Source organism: Gadus macrocephalus, chromosome 14 (assembly GCF_031168955.1).
Source record: "Gadus macrocephalus chromosome 14, ASM3116895v1".
In the NCBI taxonomy this organism is placed as follows: domain Eukaryota; kingdom Metazoa; phylum Chordata; class Actinopteri; order Gadiformes; family Gadidae; genus Gadus; species Gadus macrocephalus.
Genome location: NC_082395.1, coordinates 24,005,103 through 24,025,821, shown reverse-complemented (window position 1 = coordinate 24,025,821; position 20,719 = coordinate 24,005,103). Strand labels below are relative to the sequence as shown.

The 20,719-nt window shown below is 50.3% G+C and overlaps 1 protein-coding gene and 2 long non-coding RNA genes across 6 annotated transcripts; 2 read left to right on the top strand and 1 right to left on the bottom strand.

The window, feature by feature from the left end:
• Positions 1 to 1,379: 1,379 nt before the first annotated feature.
• On the top strand, positions 1,380 to 14,987 carry kif7 (kinesin family member 7). Of its 4 annotated transcripts, none has more exons than XM_060070854.1 (20): positions 1,381 to 1,529; positions 2,219 to 2,665; positions 4,203 to 4,400; positions 4,690 to 5,074; positions 5,398 to 5,739; positions 6,067 to 6,253; positions 6,989 to 7,120; positions 7,403 to 7,549; positions 7,902 to 8,050; positions 8,131 to 8,252; positions 8,471 to 8,617; positions 9,019 to 9,224; positions 9,337 to 9,534; positions 9,739 to 9,864; positions 10,397 to 10,570; positions 10,960 to 11,175; positions 12,041 to 12,247; positions 12,802 to 13,000; positions 13,654 to 13,815; positions 14,106 to 14,987. In XM_060070854.1, exons 2-20 carry the CDS (start codon positions 2,332 to 2,334, stop codon positions 14,456 to 14,458), a joined length of 3,984 nt encoding a protein of 1,327 aa, XP_059926837.1. In that variant the 5' UTR covers positions 1,381 to 1,529; positions 2,219 to 2,331; the 3' UTR covers positions 14,459 to 14,987. The 4 variants fall into 4 exon arrangements, with proteins under 4 accessions (XP_059926838.1, XP_059926837.1, XP_059926835.1 ...); XM_060070852.1 differs by having other exon boundaries at positions 10,394 to 10,570; XM_060070853.1 differs by having other exon boundaries at positions 1,392 to 1,529; positions 2,268 to 2,665; positions 10,394 to 10,570.
• LOC132471650 (uncharacterized) lies at positions 6,397 to 6,888 on the bottom strand. The gene is made up of 2 exons (XR_009528880.1): positions 6,761 to 6,888; positions 6,397 to 6,711 (listed from the first exon to the last, which is right to left on the bottom strand). It is a non-coding gene; the product is annotated as an uncharacterized LOC132471650 (long non-coding RNA).
• A 1,210-nt stretch (positions 14,988 to 16,197) lies between the features above and the next one.
• On the top strand, positions 16,198 to 18,731 carry LOC132472026 (uncharacterized). The gene is made up of 3 exons (XR_009528972.1): positions 16,198 to 16,581; positions 17,715 to 17,765; positions 17,966 to 18,731. It is a non-coding gene; the product is annotated as an uncharacterized LOC132472026 (long non-coding RNA).
• The last annotated feature ends 1,988 nt before the right edge of the window (positions 18,732 to 20,719 follow it).

Here is a 20,719-nt window from a genome sequence, read left to right as displayed (position 1 = left end):
TAAAGGGACACTGTGTAAAAATTACTCCCATCTAGTGGTACAATTGTATATTGCATTCAAACTAATAGTGCTCGCTTGTTCAAAAACTACGGTGGGCAGTATGTACCAAGAAGCTGTGTCATGACATCCAATACTACCTCATCGAGTCATTCGAGTGATGATGAGGTTCGTTATTTCAAACAAATTTCAAACTGCATTGAATCATTAGTGTAAGCTAATGATGTATGAGTAATTACTGCTCGAGCAAGATAGTGAATTATTTCAGTCATCATTCACTCTGGCTCAGAGTGAAAACGTGTTTGCATTTCCTGTACCACGTAGTGCTTTTTGTTCCTCTCGGCAGTTCATAGACCGGAAGAACATTGAAGCCTCCATGAAGCTTACCCGTCCTATGTAACTACATATTAATTATTCTTCGCTCAGGAGGATAAGTGAGATTTTTTTTTTTCACCACACAACGACGTCTCATCTTTGCTCCTTGAATGTCGATATGTAATGGTATGGAGTTATTGAAACTTACTACGTGTAAAAAAGACTAGAAATTGAATGTTTATTTTTCATTGAATGTTTACATAAAGTTGCACTGGGTGCCTTTAAAATACACTTTGAATAACGTATTTACAAATTACATTATTAAATTGCATAATGAATTGTCAATTGCATAATGTAATGACTTATTGAATTGCAAATTGCATGGCGATTAGAATTTTGCTACATCTATGCTTCAAACATGAAGGAAACACTATTGTTAATTTGAACAACTACGTTATGACGATGTAGTATAATATATATGGTGTATTCCTGCAGTCACGATCATTTTGAACACATTGATAAGAACATCTTCTTAAATAAATAAGGTTTGTTTTGTTTTCAAGCATCATATACTTTACGTATACTCTAAAAGTAACTTAACTTGCATTACATTTTTAGTTACCCAGGGTTAGCGGTATCTAATATTTCCATCCCAGCCGACTGGGAGTCCAGAAGCAACGAGAGCGAGTAAGCCCGCGGGGGTGAAACCATGGGTTAAACGTTTAGACCAGCCCACATTTAGGGAAAATTTAAGCTCCTCCTCGATCTGCGGGCTGCAGTCAGAGGCACTTGGAGTGAGCCGCTGGCTCGACGCGTACTGGGCTGGAGAGGGTCATGAGCCTTAGCGTTATCCCGGTCTACCGCAATGCAATTTCCGTCCTCTTACTTCATACGAGCCGTGTATTTTAGTTAACAGAGCCCGGAGCAAGAAAAATAAGTTCCAGAACATTAGAAAAACAAATAAAATAAAATGAGTAACCTGGAACATATATCGCCGTATCAAAGTCGCTCCTTCTCTCTCTCCGCTAAACCCATGCATGTCCCGCCCTCTCGCCTCTGAAAGTCCCACCCTCTCTCTCCAATAACGCCCAATCAGGGGGGGGGGTCTGATGCTCGGAGAGGATCCGCTGTTTGGCCCCTTCCCTTGTGTTGATCCTCTAACTTCTCCAAACCTCTGCTGCTGCTGAGCTCCACGATCAACTTCGCTGCTTTAAGAAGTGAGTATGAGATCCGTTAGGACTGTTCATCCACCCTCCACATGAACTGTTAGCGGTGGACCCCGTCTGAGGTCCGGCTCCGGGTCCAGGTCCAGGTCCTGGTCGTGGACCCGGACCAGGGTTGAAGTCCTCAGAGAGCAGAGCTAAGTGGCTAAAGTTAGCATGTCTGCTGCTGTAGTTTAACTTCAACATGTTTCACAAGAGCAGGCGATATGATTCGACCTGGTGTTGATTAAAGTTCTTTAGGACGGATCGGGTTAGCTCTTTACTAATCGGAGCTTTAATGTTTTGTTCTGGACTCGTGAAGAAAGTTTGGAGACAATCTTCTGCAAACCACAAAACACACAACGAGCTGAACATCCATCAGAAAAACCTTCTGTTACTGATGGCCTAAACCATTCTGTTACTGATGGATCAATACATTCTCTTAATGATGGATCAAACCATTTCCTTCATCATCTGCTCAACCCTCTGATTATAAATAATGGAACTTAAACCCAAAGTACATCCACCAAGTATGTCCACCGGCTTCATAACCTAAAGCATCCCTACGCTTTGACCCTGATATGAATCCCTCCGTGCTTTCCAGGGATTAGAGTTCTATGATGTATAAATAACATAATAATACACATCCATCGGCCTACCTGGTACTCTGTTGTAACTAACAATGGCCTACAATGTGTTCCTAGCGTCTTCCACCCCAACACAGCGGTGAGTGACTCCTTCTGTTCTCCTCAGCCTGAGATGAGGCCCTCCCAGCAGCAGGGGCAGCGGGTAGAGGAGCTCTGACCGAAGGCCCACCATGTCCCCCAAGCTGCCCAGCGGGCCGGGCCGCGCGGCGGAGGATTCGGCGGTGCAGGTGGCGGTTCGCGTGCGGCCGCTGCTGCCCAAAGAGCTGCTCCACGGCCACGAGAGCTGCATCACGGTGCAGCCCGCCCTGCGCAGCCTCACCCTGGGCCACGACCGCCACTTTGCCTGTGACTTCCTGTTCGAGGAGGCGTGCTGCCAGGAGGAGGTGTACGCCGAGGCCGTCCAGCCCCTCATCGAGGCCTTCTTCCAGGGCTTCAACGCCACCGTGTTCGCCTATGGCCAAACGGGCTCCGGGAAGACTCACACCGTCGGGGAGGCAAACATCTGTAGGTCCTGATGGCATGGTGCTCTGGTGATCCCTGGAGAAGGATCTGTATGTCCTGATGGCATGGTGCTCTGGTGAAGGAGCAGGATCTGTTCTGATGGCATGGTGCTCTGGTGAAGGAGCAGGATCTGTTCTGATGGCATGGTGCTCTGGTGAAGGAGCAGGATCTGTAGGTCCTGATGGCATGGTGCTCTGGTGAAGGAGCAGGATCTGTAGGTCCTGATGGCATGGTGCTCTGGTGAAGGAGCAGGATCTGTATGTCCTGATGGCATGGTGCTCTGGTGAAGGAGCAGGATCTGTTCTGATGGCATGGTGCTCTGGTGAAGGAGCAGGATCTGTTCTGATGGCATGGTGCTCTGGTGAAGGAGCAGGATCTGTAGGTCCTGATGGCATGGTGCTCTGGTGAAGGAGCAGGATCTGTATGTCCTGATGGCATGGTGCTCTGGTGAAGGAGCAGGATCTGTATGTCCTGATGGCATGGTGCTCTGGTGAAGGAGCAGGATCTGTTCTGATGGCATGGTGCTCTGGTGAACCCTGGAGCAGGATCTGTTCTGATGGCATTGAGGTCCTGCTGTAGTGAAGGATCTGTAGTAGGAGGTCCTCATGAGGAGGACGGGTTCCTCCCTGTTGCTTGAGATGCATTAATTAATGTTTTGTGTCACTGGAGTCAGATTGCATATGCTTATTAGGAGGAACAAGACAATGAGTTATGATGACGAGTTATGATCCAAAGGGAAAAAAGGTATATTCCTCTACAAACGTAGAGGTGCATGCACGTACACAAGTACGTATGTCCTTATGTATGTATGTATACACACACACACACACACACACACACACACACACACACACACACACACACACACACACACACACACACACACACACACACACACACACACACACACACACACACACACACACACACATACATATATATATTAGTGCTGTCAAGCGATTAAAATATTTAATCGCATTAATGTCATAGGTAACTCACGATTAACTCGCAATTTTTTTTTCTATGCTAAATATCCCTTGATTTCTTTGTCCCATTATTTTTCTCATTTTAATGCTCTTATCAACATGGAGAAGGGCATCGGCTTGCCTTGTGCAAATGTTTTTTTATTGATAACAACATTGGCATATACTGATCAAAACAGGACGATGCAAAAAAAAGCCTATAGTGCAATTAAACGATGAGCATACAAACATACTGCCTTGAACATAGCAGTCAGGCTACTGCTTCTTTGTTTTGAGCCAAAGAAAAAATTATGCATACATATATATATATATTTTATTTTTTTAAATAAATAAATAAATTGCGTTAATCGCGCGATAAAAAAATGAACGCCGTTAAAAATGGCTTGCGTTAACGCCGTTAATAACGCGTTTAACTGACAGCACGAACATATATATAGATAGATAGATAGATAGATAGATAGATATAGATATACAAACGTAGAGGAATAGCCCAGAGCAGGCATTGAGATTGGTTCCTATGGCCCCTGGTGTCTGACGCGTATCTCCTCTCTCCTCAGCCTCCTTTAGGGACGAGGAGCAGGGCATCATCCCCAGGGCCGTGGCGGAGATCTTCAAGCTGCTGGACGAGAACGATCTGATGGACTTCTCGGTCCGGGTGTCCTACCTGGAGGTGCACAAGGAGGAGTTCAAGGACCTGCTGGAGGTGGAGACAGCCAGCAGGGACATCCACATCAGAGAGGACAAGGGCACCATCGGTAAGGAGGAGGTCCTCCACCACCGGCTCCTCATGGAGCCTCAGGATCCTCCAGGCACTGAGAGGTTCTGTAGTGGGGACTAAAGGTTCGGTAGTAGGGACTTAAGGTTCTGTGGGTAAACCTGTACAATGTGGGTACATTAGTTCACCATTAATTAACATTAGTTAATGCAGTCATAAACATTGTTTATTTGTTTGTGTGCATGTTGTGTATGTATTTATGGGTGTGTGCGTATGCGTGTCTGTGTCTGCGTGTGTGTCTGTGTCTGCGTCTGCATATGTGTGCGCAGTGCTGTGCGGGGTGAAGGAGTGCGAGGTGGACGGTCTGGATGAGGTGCTCAGTCTGCTGGAGTCGGGGAACACGGCGCGCCACACGGGCGCCACGGCGATGAACCCGCGCTCCAGCCGCTCCCACACGGTCTTCACCCTGCAGGTGGACCAGCGGCGGGGGGGGGGCCCGCGGCCCGCCAGCCTCCACATCCTCACCTCCAAGTTCCACTTCGTGGACCTGGCGGGCTCGGAGCGTGTGCTGCGCACTGGGAACACGGGGGAACGGCTCAAGGAGAGCATCCAGATCAACAGCGGCCTGCTGGCCCTCGGCAACGTCATCGGGGCCCTCGGGGACCCCAAGAGACGGGGCAGCCACATCCCCTACCGGGACTCCAAGATCACCAGGTGAGGCTAAAGAGAACCCAAAGGAGGGGCCGCCACACCCCCGACAGGGATCCCCAGGTAGGGCTAACGTCAGGTCCCTTGACCAGGTAGGTCGGAGCTCTATGCACCATGTCGACGTTTAGGGGGTTGTTTCTATTGGTGCTGGAAGAATAGACACATCATCTGTTATCAATCCGTATCAATCAATCAATGTTCAATCAATCAACTCATTCGAGTGTTTTCACCTGACGTGGGAACTGCAAATGTTCTTTGCAGGCTGTTCTGCTCTTCTATGAAGCGATTGATGTGAACGTGACAGGTGACAGCTGACTGCCTCCTCTCAGGATCCTGAAGGACTCGCTGGGGGGGAACTCCAAGACGCTGATGATCGCGTGCGTCAGCCCGTCATCGGCCGACTTCGACGAGAGCCTGAACACGCTGAACTACGCCATGCGGGCGCGCAACATCCAGAACCGGCCCACCGTCAACCTCCGGGGTGAGCCTGACCGCGTGGAGGGGCTGGAGCAGCAGATCAGGGCGCTGCGCCGGGCGCTGGAGACCCGGCAGCGCTCGGAGACACGCATCATCGCCCACGCCGACCCGTACCGGAGGCCCCGGCCCGGGGACGGAGAGCCCACCAGGGCACAGAGCGCCCACTACAGGACCTGCACCGACACCGCATACAGGTCCGCAGCCCAGGGAACCACATACTCTCTAACCCGACCTGCTCCTGTCTTACTCTCTAACCCCTACCTGCTCCTGTCTTACTCTCTAACCCCTACCTGCTCCTGTCCTACTGTCTAACCCCTACCTGCTCCTGTCTTATTCTCTAACCCCTACCTGCTCCTGTCTTACTCTCTAACCCCTCCTGCTCCTGTCTTACTGTCTAACCCCTCCTGCTCCTGTCTTACTGTCTAACCCCTCCTGCTCCTGTCTTACTGTCTAACCCCTCCTGCTCCTGTCTTACTGTCTAACCCCTCCTGCTCCTGTCTTACCCGTTGTCTCCCCTCCAGGTTGCTGCTGGAGTTGCAGGCCGAGGGCGGCCTGAGCCCAGAGCAGGCGCAGCGGGTGAAGGAGTGGCTGGGCTCGGTGGAGGAGGAGCGCAGCGGCCTCACCAGCGCCTCGGGCCCTGACAGCGGCATCGAGAACGGCTTCACGGAAGACGGCCTGGGGCCCCGCAGGACGGCCGCCAAACCGCCAGTACAGACACACACACGGCGCCGGCTCTAACGCCTCTAACGTTGTTATTGTGACCTCACCTTCCTTCTGACTCTATCGCTCCCCTGCTCTTAAAGTTTTCTTTACATCCCGACAAACCTATATAGATATGGATATACTGTATATGTGTATATATATACATTTTTATGGATGTTTATATATGTATGTTGTAAAAGTAAAACTTTTTTTTCCGGGTGTTTGTGGCGGACGACAAACAGACCGTCCAAACCTTTATGTCTGTCTTTCTGCCTACTGGGAGACCTGTCTGTCTACCTACTGGGGGACCTGTCTGTCTGTCTACTGGGAGACCTGTCTGTCTACTGGGGGACCTGTCTGTCTACCTACTGGGGGACCTGTCTGTCTACTCACTAGGGGAACTGTCTGTCTACCTACTTGGGGACCTGTCTGTCTACTCACTAGGGGACCTGTCTGTCTACCTACTGGGGTACCTGCCTGTCTACTCACTAATGGAACTGTCTGTCTACCTACTTGGGGACCTGTCTGTCTACCTACTGGGGTACCTGCCTGTCTACTCATTAGGGGAACTGTCTGTCTACCTACTTGGGGACCTGTCTGTCTACCTACTGGGGTCCTGTCTGTCTACTCACTGGGGGACCGGCTGTGATTAAGGCCATACGGGACAGCATCATTAAAAGATGTGTCTGCTCAGTGGCTGACGGTAACAAGGTGTTGTTAACGAGGTGTTGTGGCCCCCAGGAGCCGGAGGAGCAGTGGGGCCAGGGGCCCGACGCGGAGGGCCAGCTTCAGGGCCGCATCCAGCAGCTGGAGACGGAGAACACCGACTTCCTGGCGGCCCTCGAGGACGCCATGGAGCAGTACAAGCAGCAGGTGAGACGGGTCAGAGCAGTGGTGAGACAGGTCAGAGCAGTGGTGAGACCCGGTCTGAACAACGGAGAGGAACATTACCCCTGACTGGATTATTAATTAAGAGAGTAATTAAATACTCAACCTTAACCCCCCGACAGCAGCCCCCTAGACGATCAGAAACGATATCCTCATAGTGTGTGTGTGTGTGTGTGTGTGTGTGTGTGTGTGTGTGTGTGTGTGTGTGTGTGTGTGTGTGTGTGTGTGTGTGTGTGTGTGTGTGTGTGTGTGTGTGTGTGTTCTCAGAGTGATAAGCTGCAGGAGCAGCAGGACCTGATCTCCGAGCTGCAGGTGCTGGTGTCGGGCCCCGGCCTGCTGGGCTTCAGCCAGAGGCCCCACACGGCCCCCCTGAGCGCCACGCGCCACAGCCCCTCCGGGGGCCCCCAAAGACAGGTAGGACCCCTAAAGGCTGGTAGGGCCCCTAATGACAGGTACAGGGCCCCCAGGACAGGTAGGGCCCCTAGAGACAGGTAGAGGGCCCCCAGGATAGGTAGAGGACCCCAGGTAGAGGCTGTGTGTGTTGGTTCACTCCATAGCAACATGTATATATATACCTCTTGAGAAAACATTGTGTTGGGCAGGGCATCTCTGAAGCACTACAGTCATATAATATGGTTATAATGGTCTTAAACATCTATAATAGTCTTACACATTAACACATGTAACCCGTAACAAACGAGGGCGGCTTCTGCTGAGATCCGGCCCCCCTGTAGCCCCCCCCAGCCTGACTGCGTGTTTGTTGCAGGGCAGTCCGCTGGGCTCCCTCAGCAACGGCTGCTACCTTGAGGACCCCCCCGGGTTCCCCCACGGCCCCCTCCTGGAGGAGCAGGACATCCCCGAGGAGGACGACATCGACGAGGAGGAGGCTCAGCTCCTGATGCGAGAGAGGAGGAGGTGAGCTCCGCGACGTCCTTCTTGCTCCTGGTCTCCCCTGTCCTCTGCGCTGTGTGCCGATACGTCCGTCCTCTCTCCAGACAGACAGACCTCACCTGGTCCAAGAAGGACATGCTCTGTGGAGGACCGCTCTCGGGGGTCAAAGGTCAGACGTCACAGCCGTCCGGGCTGGACCATCTCCCCGCCTCCGTCCGACGCTTCTGTAAGGGTTCTAAAACATGCTGAGCCGTTACTTCATACAAAGATCCCCTTGTCTCACACAAGCTGTGGTGTTGTTGAGGAATTTGTATGGTGGAAACACCTTTTCTTCATCTAATACCCTATCTTTATGAGCTTCCTTATAAGTTATCTTCCTTCCACCTCCCTTTCTGCTGACACTAGTATTAACCGTCTCTCTGTGATCCCCTGGGCTCTCTGCAGCCCACTCCAGCGTGGGCGGCTCCTCGGTGAGGGACAGTCTGAGGAGCCTGGAGGGCCAGGGCCTGGTGCAGGCCCAGCAGAAGATCAGGGAGCTGTCCGTCACCATCCGCATGAAGGAGGAGCTCATCAAGGAGCTGGTGAAGACCGGTACGGGGCGCCTCAAACCAGTCTAACCCAGCGCTCAATGAACCTTATCTCCTGTGTCGATAAAGTACTCTCTAAATGTACTTTATCCACTGTATCGATATAGTACACATATAGTACAGTGCTCACTCATGATGCTAAAGCTGAACCGAGGTTCTAGGTAACAGGATGTGAGGTTCTAGGTAACAGGAACAGGATGTGTGGTTCTAAGTAGCAGGATGTGAGGTTCTAGTAACAGAATGTGAGGTTCTAGGTAACAGGATGTGTGGTTCTATGTAACAGGATGTGATGTTCTAGGTAACAGGATGTGAGGTTCTAGTAACGGGATGTGAGGTTCTAGTAACGGGATGTGAGGTTCTAGTAACAGGATGTGAGGTTCTAGTAACAGGATGTGTGTTCCCCAGGCCAGGGCGCCCAGGCACTGAACCGGCAGTACAGCTGTAAGATCTCGTCCCTGGAGCGGGAGGCGGGGGGTGCGCGGCAGGAGGTGCTGGAGGCGCAGCGGCAGCTGCAGGACGTGGAGCGGCAGGAGAGGGAGACGCGCACCCCCGACCGCAGTCGCGCCCTGGAGTGCCGCCGCAAGGTTGCCGCCGCGCAGAGCAAGGTCCAGGTCAGCTCCGCCACGGTTCAGTCTGCACACCTTGCTGACTCTGATGCTGCTGACTCTGACCCCATGTGTGCTGACCTCTGACCCAGTGCGTGCTGACCTCTGGCGCCTGCAGGTGCTGAGCCAGCGGCAGCGGGACACGGCACGGCTGGCCTCGCTGCCGGCGCAGAGCGAGCGCCGCGTGTCGGAGCTGGAGCGCAGCGTGCGCAGCATGCGGCAGCAGCAGGAGACGCTGCAGCGCCGGCTCCGGCTTGAGAGCCAGCAGAAGAGACGGCTGGAGACCGAGATGCAGCGCAGGACGCACCGCGTCAAGGTGGGGGGTGGGCATTTGGATGGCAGAAACACAATGTTCCCTGACGTCACAAACTCAGGTCCCCTGCTTTCCCCTTGTTTCCCCTGCTGTCCCCTTGTGTCTCCTCATGTCTCCTCACGTCCCCTGCTGTCTCCTGCTGTCTCCTCTGTCGCCTGCTGTCTCCTCATGTCTCCTCATGTCCCCATGTGTCTCCTCGGCCCCCAGGAGCTGGAGATGAAGAACGAGCAGCAGCAGAAGATCCTCCGCATCAAGACGGAGGAGATCGCCGCCTTCCAGCGGCAGAGACGCAGTGGCAGCAACGGCTCCGTCATCTCCCTGGAGGAGCAGCAGGTGCTGAGAGGAGGAGCACGTAGAAGAGCACGTTGAGGAGCACGTTGAGGCGACTTAGTGGAAAACGTTGAGGAGCACGTAGAGGAGCACGTTGAGGAGCCCTAGAAGAGCACGTTGAGGCAACCTAGAGGAGCACGTTGAGGAGCACGTTGAGGAGCCCTAGAGGAGCACGTTGAGGAGCACGATGAGGAGCCCTAGAGGAGCCCTAGAGGAGCACGTTGAGGAGCACATTGAGGAGCACGTTGAGGAGCACGTTGAAGAGCACGTTGAGGAGCACGATGAGGAGCCCTATAGGAGCACGTTGAGGAGCACGTTGAGGAGCCCTAGAGGAGCACGTTGAGGAGCACGTTGAGGAGCACGTTGAGGAGCACGTTGAGGAGCCCTAGAGGAGCACGTTGAGGAGCAATAGAGGAGCATGTTGAGGAGCATGTTGAGGAGCAATAGAGGAGCACGTTGTGGAGCAATAGAGGAGCACGTTGAGGTACGGCGGACCGCACCCCACTGACTCCCTCTCTTCTCCTGTGGGCAGAAGATCGAGGAGCAGAAGCGGTGGCTGGACGAGGAGATGGAGCGCGTGCTGGAGCAGAGGAGAGGGCTGGAGGACCTGGAGGGGGAGCTCACCAAGAGGGAGCAGATCCTGGCCAAGAAGGAGGCTCTGCTGCAGGAGAGGAGCGGCCTGGAGACCAAGAGGCTGCGCTCCAGCCAGGTCTCTCTCACTCTCTCTCTCACTCACTCACTCACTCACTCACTCACTCACTCACTCACTCACTCACTCACTCACTCACTCACTCACTCACTCACTCTCTCACACACACACACACACACACACACACACACACACACACACACACACACACACACACACACACACACACACACACACACACACACACACATACACACATACATACATACATACATACATACATACATACATACATACATACATACATGTCCCAAAGATCCGTGATCTCATTGTGGTCCAGTCTGTCAGTGGACCAGGAAAACCTCTCCAGAGCCATTGGTCTCTGATCACGTTCCTGCCGTATCAGTCAGGCTTTGTCCTCGTTGAACAACCCCCCCTGTTCCCCTCAGGCCCTCAGTAAGGACCTGGTGACGCTGTCGGGACGCATTGAGTCCCTGGAGCGGGAGCTGAGCCAGCGGGATGGGCTACTGCGGAGCAGCAGCGCTCAGGACTCCCAACAGATCCGCACCGAGATCTCCACCCTGCGCGGGGAAAAGGACACGCTGCTGAAGCAGAGGGTGGAGCTGGACGACAAGCTGAGGCAGGGTAGCCTGCTGTCTCCAGAGGTATGGCCCCTGGCTGTCGGGCCCCTGGCAGTCAGGCCCCTGGCAGTCGGGCCTCTGAGAGTCGGGCCCCTGTTTACTGCTGGTATCACTTATGCCGCGTTTCCACTGCAGGGTGCGGAACGGATCGGATCGCAAAGGTGCGGGTCGGGTCGCGTTTCCACCGCCAAAAGTGGGCGTGACCCGGACTTTGCCGTACCCGTTCCGGCCCCGTTCTCGGGACTCCTCCGTTGCGGTACCCAAAACGAGACCAGACGCCTGAAAGGGTCCCGTGAAATTCTAGCTACACCCCCCCTCCGTTGATTGGTCGACAGAATCGTCACTTCCGGGTGACGCGGGGATAAAAACAAACAAACAGTAGCCTCGAGGTATTATTCTTTACAATTAACATGTCGCGTAAAAAGCTTGCTAGGGCGAACAAGGAGGTGGAGACGTTCGTCTGCATTCTTGGGGAGGAAGACGTTGTTTACGATGTTTACGTAGCTGCCGCGGCGATCGACATCCGGCCTACCACCAAGGTGTCGGCAGTGGAAACGCGACCTCGGAACTGAGCTGGGCTATACCGCCCCCTCCCTACCGCACCTTTGCGATCCGATCCGTTCCGCACCCTGCAGTGGAAACGGCATTAGGTCCACACTGAGGTAACATGAAGTCCTTAGGAGATGCTCTCCTCAAGAGACACTCAGTAGATATGGAGATGCAGGTCTGGATGCTCCATCAGTTCTTCTTCCAGTAATACTGGAGAGGCTGGAGACGTTGAGGTCCACTCGTTCTGAGTCTCAAAGGGCTTCACAGACCGCGTGTTCATGAAGAACGCTGTTTGTTGTATGAAGTGTGGAGCTGACCTCTGACCTTCCCCTGCCCCCAGGAGGAGCGCACGCTGTTCCAGCTGGACGAGGCGATCGAGGCTCTGGACGCAGCCATCGAGTACAAGAATGAGGCCATCAGCCAGAGGCAGAGGCAGCTGCGGGCCTCGGCCAGCATGCTGTCCCAGTGGGAGATGAACCTCATGGCCAAGCTCAGCTACCTGTCGGCCTCGGAGACCCGCGCACTGCTCTGCAAGTACTTCGACAAGGTCTGTGTCTCCTGCTGTCACTCAAACTGTTTGATAAGGTCTGTGTCTCCTGCTGTCACTCAAACTGTTTGACAAGGTCTGTGTCTCCTGCTGTCACTCAAACTGTTTGACAAAGTCTGTGTCTCCTGCTGTCACTCAAACTGTTTGTAAGGTCTGTGTCTTCTGCTGTCACTCAAACTGTAAACAAGGTCTGAGTCTCCTGCTGTCACTCAAACTGTTTGATAAGGTCTGTGTCTCCCGCTGTCACTCAAACTGTTAACAAGGTTGGTGGACTAGTTTTCAGTTCATTAAATTGTCCAATGCACTTCTTTGATCTATTGATGAAATATCAATAAAATTACATCATCTTTGATCAGAAAATATTTGCTGGCTGCCATCCATCCAAGACATGGACATGTTGTGTTTGGCCCATGGGTAAGGGTTTAGGCTAAGGGTTAGGGATAGGGTTAGAACTATAACCCGCTGATAGGACATGTTGTTGGCTCTCCCAGGCGGTTAGGGATAGGGTTAGGCTAAGGGTTCTAACCCGCTGATGGAACATGTCGCTCTACCAGGTGGTGTCGCTGCGGGAGGAGGAGCGGAAGCTGCAGCTAGCGCTGGCGGACCTGGAGATGCATCTGGAGGAGCAGCAGCGGCTTGTGGCGTGGCTGGAGAACGCGCTGGACCGCTCGGCGCTAGACACGGACCGGCGCCTCACCCAGCAGCAGAAGGAGCACGAGCGCAGCGTGCAGCTGCTGCTGCAGCAGTGCCGAGGTGAGGCGACGGCCAGTCCATGTCCCCATTAGTCTGTGTCCCCATAAGTCCATGTCCCCATAAGTCCATGTCCCCATAAGTCTGTGTCCCCATAAGTCTGTGTCCAAATAAGTCCTTGTCTCCATAAGTCTGTGTTCCCATAAGTCTGTGTCCCCATAGGTCCGTGTCCCCATAGGTCCGTGTCCCCATAGGTCCATGTCCCCATATGTCCGTGTCCCCATATGTCCGTGTCCCCATATGTCCGTGTCGCCATAAGTCTGTGTCCCCATAGGTCCATGTCCCCATAGGTCCGTGTCCCCATTAGTCTGTTCCTATAAGTCTGCGTCCCCATCAGTCTGTCCCCATCAGTCTGTGTCCCCATAAGTCTGTGTCTTCATTAGTCTGTGTCTTCATTAGTCTCTGTCCCCATTAGTCCGTGTCCCCATTAGTCCATGTCCCCATAAATCTGTGTCCCCATCAGTCTGTCCCAAAAAGTCCATTCCCCCATGCAGTAAGTTCATGTCCTCATTAGTCAGTGTCTACATAAGTCAGTGTCTCCATAACTCTGTGTCCCCATAAGTCCCTGTCCCCATAAGTCTGTGTCCTCATAAGTCTGTGTCTCCGTAACCATGGAGTTGTGTGTGTGTGTGTGTGTGTGTGTACGCCGTCCCCAGAGCAAATGGACGAGGGTCTGGCGGGGCGGCAGCGGCAGTATGAGGGCTGGATCCACAGCCTCAACACGGAGCTAAACCACTTCAAGGCCTCCAACCTGGAGCTCAGCGGGCGGCTCAGGGAGCTGGCGGCCCCCAGTGGCCAGCCAAGGGACTACACCAGAGGTGACCAATCACGGGTTTATTCTGACGCACACAATCCTGTCACTGTATCTTTGAATGGCTTTGGATATTAAAATGGTGCCACCCTTTTGAGAGTTTTGCTTTGATGAGCCACTGGACGCCTAGCATTGACTATCTTAGCGTGGACTAGCCTAGCATCGACTAGCCTAGCATTCACTAGCCTAGCGTTCACTAGTCTAGCGGTGACTAGCCTAGCATTCACTAGCCTAGCATTGACTAGCAGGGACTAGCCTAGCGTTGACCAGCAGAGTGATGATGCTTTGTGTCCCCAGGGAGCAGCGGCGGCGGCGGCGAGACACCGTCTCCCCGCGGACCGGAGGACGGGTCGCTCCGGGTGCGGGCCCGGGAGGAGATGAGGGAGCTGGTGAACGCCCCGCTGCCCTCCTCCTGGCGGCGCTCCTCCCTCCCCTCCGAGGAGCCCCCTCCCGTCATTGAGGAGCTGCGGCGGCGGTCTCCCGCGGAGGCCCCCGCGCCGCGCCCCGGGCCCTGGGCCGGGACCCCATCCCTGGGGACCCCCTCCCTGCCCCTGGTGAAGCCCCGCCGGGAGTCCCGCCGGAGCAGCCTCAACACGGGCCCCCTGATGGCCCCCAGCCCCCTGATCGACGTGCGGAGGAACCCCATCTAGGCGCCTTCTATCTTTCTATGTATTTTTTTAATGACTGGTTGGAGGCGGTTCAGTGTGTGAGTTCTCCCTCCAGGCGATCGACTCCCAGCTCAGCTAGAGGTCACTCTCCTCAGCACTACCATGCCCTCTGATCTGAGCTGCTGCTGCCTATGCTCCTCTCTGTTCTCTATCGCTCACCACCTGGGTCTTCATGGTTCACCTTTGTGTGGCTCCGGAGGTGAACCGCACACCAGAAGGTTGCTAGTTCGACTCCCGGCTCCTCCTAGACGAGTGTCGAGGTGTCCCTGAGCAAGACGCCTCACCCTGACTGCTCCCGTCGAGCTGGCTTTCGCACTGCATGGTGGACACGCCGTTGTTGTATGAATGAATGTTTGGGATGTGTTTATGAGTGGGTGAGTGTTGGTGAATGAGTTAGGATGTGCTGTCTGTATAAATCAGTCCATTTACCAGTGAATCAAACCCTCCTCTTGGATCATGTATAGCCTGTTCAACTCTTTTATAGTGTATAATAAACCAGTATTTTTCTTTTCTTTTTTGTATTGCTTCCTTTCTGCTGTGAATGAAGTCAGATGTGCTCTGAAACAACCGCTTGGCCAATGATTGGGACCTCGTTATTCTGTTCAATGTGAGGAGGACATGATCCACCACAAGAGGGCAGCAAATCTCAAAGCGGCATCCATCAGATTACACCCAGGATGGATAATAAGCGTGAACCCAGAAGTTCCAGGGGTCTCATTTATAAAACTGCATGGGATCGTTACCAAAAGTGTACGTACGCCCAAAAGCCAAGTTTTGCGTGTGCCCAAAAATATTCAGACTTATAAAACCCTGCGTACGCACACCTCTAGTATGAGTATGTGGCTTGGTTTTCCACACTTGGGATTTAATTGACATTGTAATGGATATCTTAACACTAAGCCTTTGCAAACATCAAATATTTGAGGACTACTCTATTAGCCTCCGTCCGACGATATTATATATTTTAGGATAGCAGATAGCAGCCTGCATTTTACTAAACTGCCTTCAGAGAATACCTTGGCATGTTTCTTATCCATTTGCAGCTACGTCAGGAAATTAATGTCACGTTCTGTTTTGGGCGTCAGAAGCTTTCTAAAAATGTACCTCTTTGAACAAAGACATGGATGCTGCACATATAGGCAGGGATAAACACTGAACACAGACCTGTGTGTGTGTGTGTGTGTGTGTGTGTGTGTGTGTGTGTGTGTGTGTGTGTGTGTGTGTGTGTGTGTGTGTGTGTGTGTGTGTGTGTGTGTGTGTGTGTGTGTGTGTGTGTGTGTGTGTGTGTGCGTGCGTGCGTGCGTGCGTGTGTGTGTGTGTGTGTGTGTCTCTCTGTGTGTCTCTCTCTCTCTAGTTGTGATTTTCTTTCTATTTGTATGTATTTAATCAATACCTTCTTTTGAATCTGTCCTATTACGCGACACTGACCAGACGCGCCCACACGAAGGAGCCGTCTGTGATTGGTCTAAAGCTGCTCGCTGCTGTTGTGACGTCACACCAGGCTCGAACTGTCAGAGGATGAAGCGAGAGAGAGAGAGAGAGAGAGAGAGAGAGAGAGAGAGAGAGAGAGAGAGAGAGAGAGAGAGAGAGAGAGAGAGAGAGAGAGAGAGAGAGAGAGAGAGAGAGAGAGAGAGAGAGAGAGAGAGAGAGAGAGAGAGAGAGAGAGAGAGAGAGAGAGAGAGAGAGAGAGAGAGAGAGAGAGAGAGAGAGAGAGAGATCATAAATCGATAGCTCGTATGGTTATGAAGGATTTCCTCGAACAGACCTGTGAAGGACGTCACTTTACGGAACTGGGACTCTACTACATCCGATCATTTTGTGGACAATCCCGACGGACCGGGTATGAATCTCCTCCCTGAGCCTCCTCCCTGGAGCCTCCTCCCTGGAGCCTCCTCCCTGAGTCTCCTCCCTGGAGCCTCCTCTCTGGAGCCTCCTCCCCACACTACCACACTTCTGCTGCTGCTGCTGCTGCCGGCTCCGGCAGGACGGGATTTATCGATCCGAGCCTATACACCTGTTCGTTCAGTGGGACCAACTTTCCTCCGCTCAGAAGGAGGCCTGACGTCAAGTCAGTTACCTGGACGTTCTGATCCTCACGACACAGAGTAAGTATTAGTTATTGTTCCATCTTGCGTTTTTATGTGTTATTACGTTCAGGAACAGATTCATAATCATGCCATAGAATATCCTCCGTGGTTCTGTCTGCTGATGGAGACGATACGACTTCATTTATAAAACTGCGCCTGATGAATTCTTACTCAAGAGTTCAGCCAGCGCTAATATTTCACTCGAAATCGATAGCTAGAGAAGATCAGATTGGCCTACACACAGCCTATCAAATAATCAGATAATACAGGTGAATCTGACTCAAAGTAACGTCATTTTTGGCCAACAGGAGAAGTCTGAGTGTGTTAAACATTAGTGTAGACTTACATTTGTCTGAGAATTAGTTCAATATAAAACACTTAATTGGGTCTTGTTTTAACGCACTGTTCCTGAGTTTGAAGGCCAAATAACCAACATGTAGTTTGACTTAGTAAGAGGAAAGTAAAGCTACGGTGGCTAAATGTAATCACTTTATAGAGTTTCTAAAAAGTATACCTATGTTTTGGATTTACTGAGGCCTATTCGAAATACTTTCTATAAACTTAGAATTAATGCACATTCCAAAGCCATTTTTCAACATAGCCAAGTGGTGAATATTTTTTTAATTAGAAGGCTGACACCCTAACCGTTGAATACCGTCGTCTTATAAAGGCACAAACCTATTAAATAAAACCAACCGGACTTACGGGGATCAGTCTGAGATCCGCAGGCCTGGTGAACTCAGCCCTGTTTCTTTTCGGAATCAAGTCTGCTCACCTTGCACGTTTTTCATGTTTTCATGATGTATTTGAATAGCCTACATGACTGAGGTATATAACTGTACATAATTCTTTATAACGTTAAATATAATGAATGGGAACAGAACAACATCACTGCATCTTCAAGTGTTTGCATTTGACGTTTTAAGTGTTTTAAATGATGATGGTAATAAAACACCAAACGATTTAACCGCTTATTTTGGAAGTTGTTAAATGGACAGGTCAGCTGCCATCGTCCTGGTCTTCAGACTACTAGCACTGATCATATTGTTAGTCACGTCGTTATCTCTGTCTTCAGACTACTAGCACTATGACAACATTAGCGCTATAACACGTGAGTTAGTGCTAGTTCTAGCTGCTCTGCTTTGTTTCAGGTGTTGAGGACGAGGTGGTTTGGAGGACGTGGAGGTGTGGAGGACATGGAGGTATCCAGGATGTATCCAGGAGGGGTGGTGGATATGGAGGTATCCAGGAGTTATCCAGGAGGTGTGCAGGATATGGAGGTATCCAGGAGGTATCCAGGAGGTGTTCAGGATATGGAGGTATCCAGGAGGTATCCAGGAGGTATCCAGGAGCTGTGCAGGATATGGAGTTATCCAGGAGTTATCCAGGAGGTATCAAGGAGGTATCCAGGAGGTGTGCAGGGTATGGAGGTATCCAGGAGGTATCCAGGAGGTATCCAGGAGGTATCCAGGGGGTATCCAGGAGGTGTGCAGGGTATGGAGATATCCAGGAGGTGTCCAGGAGGCTCGAATGCGATGGGAGGCTGATCCTGTCTTTGGTTATCTAGCTGTATGAGTGTTAAGCCTCCTTCATAAAGCTAGCTAACCGAAAGTAGGACTGGCCTCCAAAGCCTCCCCCCTCTGGCCTCTGAGACCCCGACTGAGACCAGTGCCCGGGAATATTGTGTACATGAATATCGTCTTCATAACTACATGCATGGAGTATAGATTTGATATTGAGGATCCAGTGTAGCCCTGCTACAAGGTAAGTAACAGTGTCCCCTGGGTGACCCGTGACCTCTGTACTTCCAAACAGAGGATGTGCGATTAGTGTCGCTGGCGTTGAAGAGCAGAGAACTGAACCAGATGAACACTAACGGTAACAGAACCATCTGATCTGCAGAAATCGCTCTTCACATTATAAACTATGATATCTTAGGTTAATATGACATGGGCCCATTTAACTTCTATTCTGACTCCTAACCCTCAACAGAGGAAGACCACTTTTAACTTAGAAAGAATTCACATGTTGTTAGGGGATTTAAACTTTCCAAAGTGAGAGAATGTTGAGCACAGTGTTGCTTTCGGAGAGATTTATCCTTTCTATGATTTTGGTAGCTGTTTTTTTTTTAATACAAAATCAAGCAGAGAAGAGCTCAGGATAGTTCCCAGAATTTTCTCCTAGTGGTTTCAACACAGTCAATTTTTTTTTATGCAGCCATAATAAATAGACCTGTACCCTGATTAACAATGCTGCTGTCCTCTACTGCACGAGGTACTGTTCTGTCTTCTCCACAATAAACTGTTCACAAGTTGTTTCTGACTATGAGAGCATTATTGCTGTTCATCTGTTTTACAGACCAAACCAACCTTCATGAGTGTGTGTGAACATTAAGAGATAGATTGTCATTACAATATGGGCAATTAGTAGACTTTTATCCAAAGCGCCTTACATCGATTAATTGACACACCGACGGCAGAGTCGGCCATGCAAGGCGACAGCCAGCTCGTCAGGAGCAGTTAGCACTCAGCTAAGTGGAGCTGGGGATCGAACTAGCATCCTTTACGGTTACAAGACAACTGCTCTACCACCTGAGCTAAGTCGACCTGTCTTTGTCTTGAAGGCTTAAATATATCTACAATCATATTAGCATATATCCAACATTTTGTTCTTTCATACTCGCATAGAAAACCACACCACTGGATAAGAGTTGGTTTAACTCAAGTGGATTGATATTTCTGAAACATCGTAGGCCTTTGAAAACCCTGCTGTTAACTGAACCTGAGGCAAATTAAGGTCGTTTTGACCACTTCTAAGCTTTCTAAATAAAAGCTGATTTATTTCTTACTCAGGGGCCTTAATAAGAGACCAGAGACCAGGGGCCTCAATAAGCGACCAGCAGAGGCTTGTTTCTAACTATTTTAATAAAGTTACAAGGACTTGATTCGATTTTAAGAACTATCCGTATCCAAAAGCAATTGAATCATTTATAATAATAAATACATTCTTATTATGACATTATTATACTTCTTATTTTCTAAATGGTAATAGATTGTATTCCGTTCCAATTAATTCCCTGATTTTTTTACATTGGACATTAAACATTCATTGATTTGCCCTATTTCAGAATGTATGTAATGTATGTACGATAGAGTCCATCTGCATGTGGGGTTTCAAACTACCAACTCAATGAACCTTGAGATGGAAAAAAGGTTTGTACAAGATCGAAATCTTTAACGAGAACAATGGAAGGAATAAATACATAAAGGCGTTTCGAGGCCTGGGTCCTACATTTCGTTAATTTATTTATTTTTGCAACAAATCCAAACAAATACGTTACTAAATAATAACGAAATGTTCCGTAAATGAGCCCAAGCGGCACGCTCCTCAGAGAAACTGCTCAGACGTGTGGACGAAATCAGCAGACGGGAGATAAAACGGACCTCTCAGCATGAGACAGACCGAGGTGCCAATCAAATCAAGCACGCAAAAAGAATGAACCAACAGGACAGCTAACACTTTAGTATCTCATTTTATTAGAGAAAGACAATATATTTAGCATTAATGAATGCTATATGCTCTCAAAAGTGATTAGGCTACTTTCAGAAAAATCCCATTTAGTAGACAACTTGTCTGAGAGTTGGGCTTATAGCTGAAGTATTTTACCATCCCATGTTCTGGGAGATCAGAGCAGCTGATTTCCTAAAGGTGTTACAATTATACAGTGAAGAAGGCGGGGCTTTGATTGAGCATTTTGTCATTTAGACGCGCGCTGTGGAAGGAGCCACAGCCTAATCTGCATATTATTATTATATACGTATATTCTCAGGATCTGAATTGAGCTAATAAATCGAATAAAGCTAATAAAGGCTAATGCTAAGAATAGCATGTCAATGTAACGAAGGAATGTATGTAAAGGTTAAATTTGAAACATAGAAAAGTGATCTGATGTAGATTAAAATCCATATGCAGACATTTGTTCCTGGGAAATTATTATTAATATTATTGTACTATAATTATTGTTGTACTAATAATAATAATAGATAGGCCTACGTATAATATTAGAAGCAGTCTATTCATAATATTAATAATAATGATATAATAATAACAACGATAATACTATGAATAGGCCAAATGTGTTCTATGTTGTCCTGTA